At 44.7% G+C, this 10,036-nt stretch overlaps 1 protein-coding gene across 2 annotated transcripts in view; it reads left to right on the forward strand.

Moving 5' to 3' along the window:
- The window catches only part of PRKCB (protein kinase C beta), a 304,110-nt gene extending 295,234 nt beyond the window's left edge, over positions 1–8,876 (forward strand). The window contains exon 17 of one of the 2 annotated variants that reach the window (XM_046668250.1): positions 8,248–8,876. In XM_046668250.1, the coding sequence (XP_046524206.1) occupies positions 8,248–8,400 (153 nt within the window). In that variant the 3' untranslated portion in view covers positions 8,401–8,876. Of the gene's footprint in view, positions 1–2,199; positions 7,021–8,247 lie in introns of those variants that run through there. The other variant, XM_046668249.1, reaches the window with a different exon arrangement.
- Positions 8,877–10,036: the final 1,160 nt, after the last annotated feature.

A 10,036-nucleotide genomic window follows, 5' to 3' on the forward strand; every position in this document is an offset into this window, starting at 1 on the left:
TTCTAGTTGTGTTATGTGGGACACCGCCTCAGCATGGCCTGATGAGCGGTGCCATGTCCACACCTGGGATCCGAACCAGCAAAACCCTGGGCTGCCAAAGTGGAGCGTGCAAACTTAACCACTTGGCCATGGGGCCAGCCCCAATTTTGTATAATTTTCTACTGGCACAGGGTAATTTACTAGTAGCACATAGTAGATACTCAATAAATATTCATTGAATGAGAAAATGAATAAACAATGAAAGAATCTGGGCAGTAGTCCTGACCACACTGTGTTGACCCTAAGGTACCATCCTTTCAGGGCGTTTTCCCCACTGGCCAGCAGAACAGAAGCCAAGATATCAGAACAGCTGAAACAATTTAGCTTGGAATAACAAGCATATTTCTCTAAGTCTGACACGAGTCTTATCTGCCATTGCTCTCTCCTGGTTCTGCTCTTACCGCTCAAAGTTTTAGGGGCAGTTTTCTCATTGGGAGACGGGAATCAAACACCTACTTCACGGGGTGGTTACATGAGTTAAAAGGTAACATATGGGAAACACTTGGCAAGTGTCAGTTGCCTGGGAAGTGCTCAATGATCTTTATGACTAGTATTATTATCTCTTTTCCACCCTTCATATTCTGTCCTTTAAATTTTTTTTCAAGTTCTCTCCCCAAACTGCAGAACTGGTACTTCGAGCTGCCTCAGGTCACCCCCTAGAATCTCACAGGTCCCGCAAGGTCATCATGTCTGAAACAGAAATAGTCATCTTTTCCCATTTCTCCCACTTTCTTCATCTCAGTGATTGATATAACTACATTCTCTGTCATTCAAACCAGAGACCTCATCATCCCATCTTTGGCTTCTCCTCACTCCCCGCCCATCCCTGCCACACTCCATTATCCAGTCAGTCCCCAGCCTGTCAACTGTTCTTGGAAAATGGAGCCGGGAGTTAGGGCTCTGACCTCAGATGGACCTGGCTCACAATGCAGCTCTGCTATTTGTTAGCTGTGTGGTCTTGAACAAATTACATAAGCTCCCTGGCCTCAGTTTCCCCATCTGTACAATAGGGATGATAATAATACTCACTTCATAGGGTCATTGGGAGGATTAAATAAGATAATGCACATAAAGAGCATTCCAGGGTGCCTGGCATATAGCAAACACATAATAAATATTAGCTGTCATAATTATTATTATTACCACTACTACTATGTTATTACGTTGTAGTTACCTCCTGTAGACACCATGTTTGAAACACTTAGAACTTTTGTGAAAATGGATTTTGCTGGTGAAGAACAAAGAACAGATTTAGTGACTCATCTCTTCTCATTAGGTGGAAATGAGCATGTGCATGTGTGTGCACTCATGCATGAGCACACACAGGTACGCATGTGCAAACACACACGTGTTACCACTCTGCCTCAGACTAGGGCCTTTTCATATACGGTAGAAGGACCACAGGATGGTGAGAAATGGCAATGATTTTCTCCCTAGGACCCAGTTGCCCCATCGAACACTGGTTTGTATTTCATCCCACACCCTTCATTCCCGCTTGGAGAGAATGGCTGAGTTTACCTCCTGGCACCTTGTAAGTAAGGGTCAATGACTTAGCCAGCTAACCAGGCCCTTGTGATGGCCCATGCATTACAACCACCAAACACAAGTCTTGGGATCTTTCTCCATTGACTGGAGTTTGTAAACTCCTGTATCTGTTGAGCTGGAAAACGTCATTTGTTCCTGATTGAGAGCCAGAGGACAGCACTTTGAGGGACCTGCTGCTAAGTATTGGGACCTCCCAGGTGATGTATAAGCAGGTCATTACTTTGCATCATGTGCCACATGAAACATCTCAGGTACCTTAATCCCATCTCTTTCAACAGATGAACTTGGCTGACTCCTGGGGGTAGGGGGTGGGGGGACATGCCATGTGTCACCAGCCCCACCATCTCATGCCTTTACCATACAGCTCCTGACTGCCCAGAAGGACACCAGGGGCAGCTCACGAGCTACAGGAACTGAAGGTCGGGAGCCCAAGGTCATAAGAATTTTGCATTTTATGTTGCTCTCATTTCAGATCATTGAAACAATCTCTCTGAGGTAGTGAAAGGGAAGGGATCGAAGAAAACCACACCCGATTTTGTTTGGTTCTGTTGTTTTGATTTTGGTTTTGTTTTTTTTTTTCCACCCACCACAAGTTCTTTTCTTCCCCTCTCATAGTGTGGGCGAAATGCTGAAAACTTCGACAGATTTTTCACCCGCCATCCACCAGTCCTAACACCTCCTGACCAGGAAGTCATCAGGAATATTGACCAATCAGAATTCGAAGGATTTTCCTTTGTTAACTCTGAATTTTTAAAACCTGAAGTCAAGAGCTAAGTAGCTGTGTAGATCTCCGTCCTTCATTTCTGTCATTCAAGCTCAACGGCTATTGTGGTGACATTGTTTTTTTCATTGCAAAGTTGCATCCATGTCTTTATTTGCTGATGAGACTAGAGTGACCGTGTTTCAGAACCCAAATGTCCTCAGGTAGTTTGGAGCATCTCTGTGAGATGGGATTATGCAGATGGCGTATGGAAATGCTGCTGCATAATTAACACGTTATCATAGTCCTCTTACAATTTATTTTTTCCAGCATGTCAGCCAAGTAGATCCAGTGGGGACAGAAAATGCCTGCTTTCTTCCCCTTTTATTCTGCACTACTGTTTTCATACATTCTCCAACTCCAACCATCCAGTCCAGATTTTTCTTACCGAATGAGTGGATAATTGGATGCTAGCCTATTCTTCCACTTCTGGACCTGGAGCTTGGCTTGTACCCAAGTTTATGGTTTCTTTGACTTAGAGGGAATTCCTCCATTCTGCCTGGTTTGGAAACACCATGAGCTTTGAAAAGAACATGCTAAAAATAAAATTTTATTTGTTATTTTTTTTAACTCAAAGTTAAGAAGATTATCTAAGCCCTTTGAAAATTCTCAGAGTGTGCTTTTAGGCAGTTTCGATCTAAAAGCACCTCAGAGGTCAAAAGACAACCAGCTTGGGTGCTGCCTCAGGACTGTAATTTCTGATGCTATATGTCCCCAGTGACCTTCACCCCCAAACTACTTGAAAAGGGCATTTGGCACCACTCCCTGAGAAGGCATGGTCACTCTACATGGTCCCAACGGGCCACGGTTTTACATTACATTTCAAACTTTATTTGCTTTGGGGTTTTATTTCTGTTGTTGTTCAAGTGCAAAAAAATTCCTCACTTTGTTACACACGCTTTGAAATATGTGTCCAAATGTTATTAACCATGATGACCTGCTTTGATTTGCCAAGAAGACAGCTCTGGCGCCAGCAGACCCAGGCCTGTGTGGATGGGATTTGTCTAGGTTCGTTGCTGGCTTTGGAAAGCTAATTAAGTGCTCTGAGAAAGACACCATTTCTTGACACATAGACAGTTGTATTCTTCACTTTGATGTTGTTTTGCAAGATGTTTGTGGAAATGTTCATTTGTATCTGGATATCTGTTATGTGCCATTTTTCTTCTAGCGTCAGCATACAATAATAAAAAAAAAAAAAGAAGAAGAAATGCTATTTCAAGGAAAACAACTCTCTTTGAAAAATGTGGACCCAAACTACAAAGTGGGGCCTCTCAAGGCTTCAGGACAGAAAGGAGCTAAACCCAGAGCTTAATCTTGGCCCCAGTGTTCAGCCAGTTCAGAGAGGCTGGGACTGGGGACCGTTCAGGGACTCCTGGTGGCCTGTAATAGGATGGGGTGAGCTAGCTGGGGGGCTTCCAAGGATGTCAGAGCTCAAAGCCCACAGTCCCACCAGTCACGTTTAGGGGTCAGCTTGGAGCGTGGCTGGGGCACGCTCCTGATTTTCTTATTAAAATCACCACTCCTCCCAGCTCGGACGAAACATTCTTTCTAGCAAGCAGCTTTATGAGCCCCCAGAAGCCCAAGGAAACCCCCTGGGTGGCAGAAATCCCATTTCTTTCTGAGTAGATGAGGACAGCAAATGGCTCCCCATCCTTGCCTGCTGCCTCCTGCTATTTGCAGGCAACCCTAAAGAGAATTCTTATCACAAGTCGAGTGATTTCCAGAAGCGCCAGGGCTTCTAAGAGACCATCAAGGGAACTTGAAAAACTTGACAAATGTCCTTGAAGTAAGACTTCTCATCTTAAGAAAACCATGATTTGGATTTCTGCTTAAGCCAGGGCCCTGCCCTTCATTCCTTTCTGCCCTCTTGCTTCTCCTTGCTGCAGGCTTTGGGGCCATCTCTGCTACTGCCATGGTGGTGGCAATCTAGACCTCAGGTGAAACAAACTTCAGTCCTAGCTGACAAGCTTAGGAGGCTAGAGAAGGAGGGAAATCGAGGCACAGCCCTCTCATTTTATTGTTGGGAAAACTGGCATCTGGAGAGAGGAAGTGACTTGCCCAAGGTCAGCCACCTGGGATGCAAACCTGAGTGTCCTGATTCTCAGGGTGGGACTCCTTCTGCTCTATAACCAGCATCTCTGAGCCATGCCCATCAACAGGCAGGTTATCTGAGGCCCTTCATCTGGCCGTTGGGTCACCAGGCTTTTCCTTGGATATACTCTCAGGAAGATAAAAACATGGAGAAATGCTGGGACGTTGACAAATGATTTATGACAACTTTTGAGAACAATGTAAGACACAGATAGATAGACTAAACTGTCTATATATACTGCACTCTAAGTTTTCTGAATTGCTGCCATTATTTTTCAGAAGTTTAACAGTTTGCATACATAGATGCTCAGGCCAAAGTCTCCGTTCCCCTAACATGTCCTACTGAGGTTGGTCAGGAAAGCCTTCTGTGGAAGTAAGAGATCGTTAGTCAGAATTCCTGCAGTTTCCTTTTCTATCAACATTTCAAGTAAAGAGGAGACCAAGATACAGCTTTTAACGTATATAATCTCTGGGCAATAGTTTGCAAATTTATCCTGGAAGGAAGATTTTTAATTTATTTTTGCCATCATCCATGTATTCCACCCTCCATTAATTCATCCAAACAGCATTTATTGAGCACCAGCTGTGTGCCAGGCTCTGTGCTGGGTGCCAGGAGCACAGTGAGGAGCCATCCAGATGCCGTCCAGAGGGCAGTCATCAAACAAGTGACTAAAAGCATGATAGGATCTAGAGATAACTAGTCTCTGCGTTAGTCAGGGAGGCTTCTTACGAGAAAGAGAAACTCATTAAAATCTTCGGGGCCCTTCCTTCTCTCTGGAGACCACAGTTTGAGGCTGAAGGAGAAGCTGCAGCAGCGCCCTCTTGACTCAGAGTTCTGGGACAATCCTATAGCATGATGGGTGAGGAAAGAGAGAGGCAGGATGGAAGCTGGGGTGGGTTTCCCTCTAGAAGGCCAAAGGCACGGTCTCTGTGCTCGAACAGACCACAGGATCACCAAGATCTGAGCAGAGACAGGTGCTCATATGGAGAAAGGGAGCCAGTTTTACAGCTCAGTTCCGAGTCCTGGCTCTCACCTCTTTATTCCTGCAGGCATTACCCTTTCCGGGTCAGGGAGACACTGCTCTCCTTCCAGCACACTGTCCCTGGCTTCACGCCACTTGGTTCTTCTAGATGAGACAGATTGAGATTTTCCAAAAGAACCTAAATAGGGGCAGAATTTAAAAAAAAGAAAATTTAATGAGAAAATCCAAAGAAACCTAAACACATCCATGTTAGCCATGGTTAATTGTCTACCAGGATCCAGGAATCCTCTTTTCATTCCTTAGACTTCTCACTAACCTGCTCCTCTTCTAAGAAAGATAGTGCCGTGGTCACAATGACCTTCTTGGGGAATTAATAGGAGGCCAGTGGAATTAATAACCCTCATTGGATGAGTGAGACTATTCTCATGTGGCTTCAAATGCTATCAACCCAGAAAGGAATTGTCCCAACATTCTCTCCCAACTTCTAGGGTAAAATTCAGGGATATTTCCTATGGGGACCTGCCAACAGGACAAAGTCCATCATGGCAAGTCCTCTTTGGACCATGTGGCTGTTTGACGCATGAAACATCACCAGCACAACAAATGGGAAGGGCTTTCAAAGTTGTGGGTAGTGGGAAAGGAACCCTGCTGGATGCCCACAGGCAGGGAAGGCCACATAGGGTTCATATTACCAGGGGAGACCCGAAAAGAGGCAGCTTCTTACCTTCTAGCCCAAGATATACCCATGACCCACACACAGCCCTGGAGCTGTCAGACCTTGAAAGGGATTAACACAGTTCAGTCTATACTGTGACTCAAAATGGGCAGTGGCCCATGTGAGAGACCCTTAAGATCAATGGGAACAATTGTTTTGCTATAGAGTGAAGTCTCTGACTCGGGGACAACTATAAGTTGAGAAAGGGGAAGAGTCTCATCCTTCCTCAGGTCTTCATTCATTGATTCATGCATTCAACAAATAATTGTGGACAGCCTGCTGTGTGTCACGCATTATTGTTGGCACTGGAAATACGATAGTGAAGAAACAGACAAGGACTCTGCCCTCCTGGAGAGAGGCAATAAATAAACAAGACAATTGCTGATGGCAGCAGGTGCCATGAAGACAATTGAAAGGATGCTAAAGTATGATTTCTGGAGTCAGGAAAGGGATGCACAGACAATGTTAAAGGAAGAGCTGGCAATTGAGTTTTTCTCTGAACACAGGAAGTGATGCATTCAGTGCCTGGGACAGCACAGGACAGACTGACAACAGGCAGGAGACACAGCAGAAGAGGTGGCATGTGGCAGGAGACGGCCCATCATCCAGAGAACAGCTCCATCAGCACCTTCAGCCACTCTGCTGTGGCTGCACGTACTGAAATGTGTTCCTGATGTCCCCCTTACTCCTGCACCCCAACACATACACTGCACGAGTGAGTGGAGAACTCCATAGGCACATGTTACCTATCTCAAGGGAGCAGCCCAAAAGAAGGAATTCTTGTGAGAGGTGTCTTGCAAAGGAGAATGAGCCCAGCAATGAGAAATCCTTAGCAGTCAGTGCCCACTGGGGGCCAAGCCTAAAGCATGGATGGCGATTGGCCAGACTAGCAAGTCAGTCAGTCCTCACTGACCCTCCCCTCTTGACTGTCTGCTACAACTCTGGCTAACGCCAGGCAGCCTGCTCAGTAACAGTGAAACCCAGGCGTTATCCTTGGTTTTCCTGTAATAAACCAGCCACTGGGCTGTCTCCCTCGAGTCAGAGGGACTGAGATGAGGCATAATTAGGAGCGATGTGGTCAGATAAAAATCACTAACCCACTGTGCAATCCTGGGCAAGTCACTTCACCTTCCCGTGCCTCAGTTTCCATCCACCAAACCATGGGAGATGAGGACTCCAGCTCTGCCTGCCCCGAGGTGGGTGGTGAGGATGGGAAGAGACGATAGGCTGACACAGACCCTGGAGAGGGGAGAGCATCATTCGTCTGTGAGATGTTTTTATCAGAGCGCACTCTGACATTCCCTGGTAAAAGTTGCCCCAAACTGTAGTTAGTAAACTGGGATCAATGCCCATCTGCCCCCCTGAAAGAAATACCAGGGTAACTAGGAGAATAGCATTTTTGTTTCTTTTAAGGCTGTCCTTACAGACCTTACTTTAAGCTTTTGGGTTTTGTTTGTTACAGTTATCTAGTTTGACTAGATGCATGCTATAAACATCCTTGGAGAGAACGCCTGGCTGATGAAGACCCAAATTCTAGTCTGTGGGTGGATTTCTGAGCATCCTTTCAAAGTCTAGATTGCACCAAGGAATGTAGGCAGACAGTGGTCAGCTCCTTTCATTGGCAGCGATCTCCTTTCCTCACTCCCCACTCAGCCTTCTTGGAGGCTGGGAAAGGCTGTGCAGCTGTTCCCCTTGTTAAAGAAAAGAGCCTCCTGGGCACAGAGGTCGCTACTGGATGGTTTTCTCCAGGACGCTCTACCCCCTGATGAATTCTGTGACCTTATCCATGGTAAGAAGTAGTTGCCAACTCAGTTCATCTCAAAGACAAAGAAAACAGAGCACGCACACAACACTTAAGGGCAATCCTTAAAGAAATTTCATGTCTCATTTCCTTTCTTAGAAAATTTCCACCAAGTTTTCTCTCCTGAAGCCAATATACAATGTGAAACGAAGGCCAGGGAGTGGTATGCACAATGCAGCTGCTAAAAACTGTGAGCACAGGGCTCTTTCTGACTCTGCCCATGAGATGTCGTCAGCTTCCCGGTACCTGGCATGTCTTGGTTCTGTTTTCTTCTGCCGCTGCTGTGTTAATGTGTTTGCTTTCCGTTTGGCAGAGAGACAGGCGAGACACCTCCAACTTCGACAAAGAGTTCACCAGACAGCCTGTGGAACTCACGCCTACGGATAAGCTCTTCATCATGAACTTGGACCAAAACGAATTTGCTGGCTTCTCCTATACTAACCCAGAGTTTGTCATTAATGTGTAGGTGAATGCAGGTTCCATTGCTGAGCCTGGAGTGTAAGACTTCAGGTCAAATGTATGTATCAATTCTAGTCTTCCAGGATTCATGGTGCATATGCTGGCATTCAACAGGTGGAGAGCTTGTCCTAGAGGGCTTTTCTTTGTATGTGTAGCTTGCTAGTTTGTTTTCTACATTGGAAAATGTTTAGTTTAGAATAAGCGCTTTATCCCAATTATAGAGGTACAATTTTCCAAACTTCCAGAAACTCATCAAATGAACAGACGATGTCAAAACTACTGTGTCTGATACCAAAATGCTTCAGTATTTGTAATTTTTAAAGTCAGAAGCTGATGTTCCTGGTAAAAGTTTTTACAGTTATTCTAAAATATCATCTTTGAATGCTAAGCATGACCGGTATTTTTAAAAATTGTGAGTAAGCTTTGCAGTTACTGTGAACTATTGTCTCTTGGAGGAAATTTTTTGTTTAAGAATTGATATGATTAAACTGAGTTAATATATGCGAACTCTCTTGTTAACATGTCTGCTTCTAAATAGACTCTGGTACAAAGGTTACGGACTGGAGAGCCATGGGCTGATACAGCTGGTAGATGATTTGTCTCACATGCACAACATTTTACTTAATTGATATCATTGTCAACATTAAAAAATAGGAGATTTTATATAAATTTCTGGGCTTTCAGATTCACTTGGAAAGCATCAGAAGACTGACAGCACTGGGCCTACGTACACATGTGGAAATAATTTGACAGAACTGAGAAATAGGTATCTCCTTTAAAAGTGGTGTGTGCTCTCATTTCACCACAGTCTCCACCATGCCCTATTGTCCTACACTCTCCATCCATTTACCTGGCTGGTGTAGCCATTTGAGGTTGAAACCTCTGCCATTTGCAAGTCACAAGCTTAATGACCTCAATATCCTCCTGTTCCCATAATTGCGGTTTCTGCTCAGTCACCCAGTCAGTGCGGTTCATGTATATTAAATCCTCAAGCACAAAGTACAGAACAAAAATTTCTTTCCAGGCATGACAAAAGTCAACAAGGAGGTTGGTGTCAGTAAAGAGAGAACATTTTTTCATGGTCTATGAGGATGTCACTATTTGTAAAACTACTTACCTTTTACTATTTTCTCCTAATTGAGCATCTGCAAAAAAAAGGTGCATGCTGTTTTCTCCACAGCCATACTTGTCCAGGGAGGCCAGAAGAGGAGGGGAAAATAAAGGAGATTGCTTCCAAAAGCTGTTGGCATGACAAGGAGCCCCACGCTCTCTGCGATCAGAGTGGCACATTACTGAATCACTGGGTGTCTGCCCAATATCTTCTCTGAGTGAAATCATGCTTCTGTTTTCTTTTTGAAAGCTGTAGTAAGCCAATCTACAGCACATGCCTTTGTGGCTGCTAATGCCAGTGGGTAGCAGAAAAGAGACCTGTCACACCAATTACGTTATGACTCTACAGAGTTTATTCATGTCCTCCCTCCTTGGGAGACCCCCAATAAACGGAGCATTAGGAGGATACAGTGAATGCATTGGTCCTAGTGGACTTTGCAGAATTTTAGAAATTCTGCCAGTTAAAATTGGCTAAAGCCAACTTAAATTTAAAGAAGAAATTGTGTGTTCCATTTAGAACATCATATTTAGAA

The sequence above is a fragment of the Equus quagga genome, chromosome 7 (assembly GCF_021613505.1).
Source record: "Equus quagga isolate Etosha38 chromosome 7, UCLA_HA_Equagga_1.0, whole genome shotgun sequence".
Lineage (NCBI taxonomy): Eukaryota > Metazoa > Chordata > Mammalia > Perissodactyla > Equidae > Equus > Equus quagga.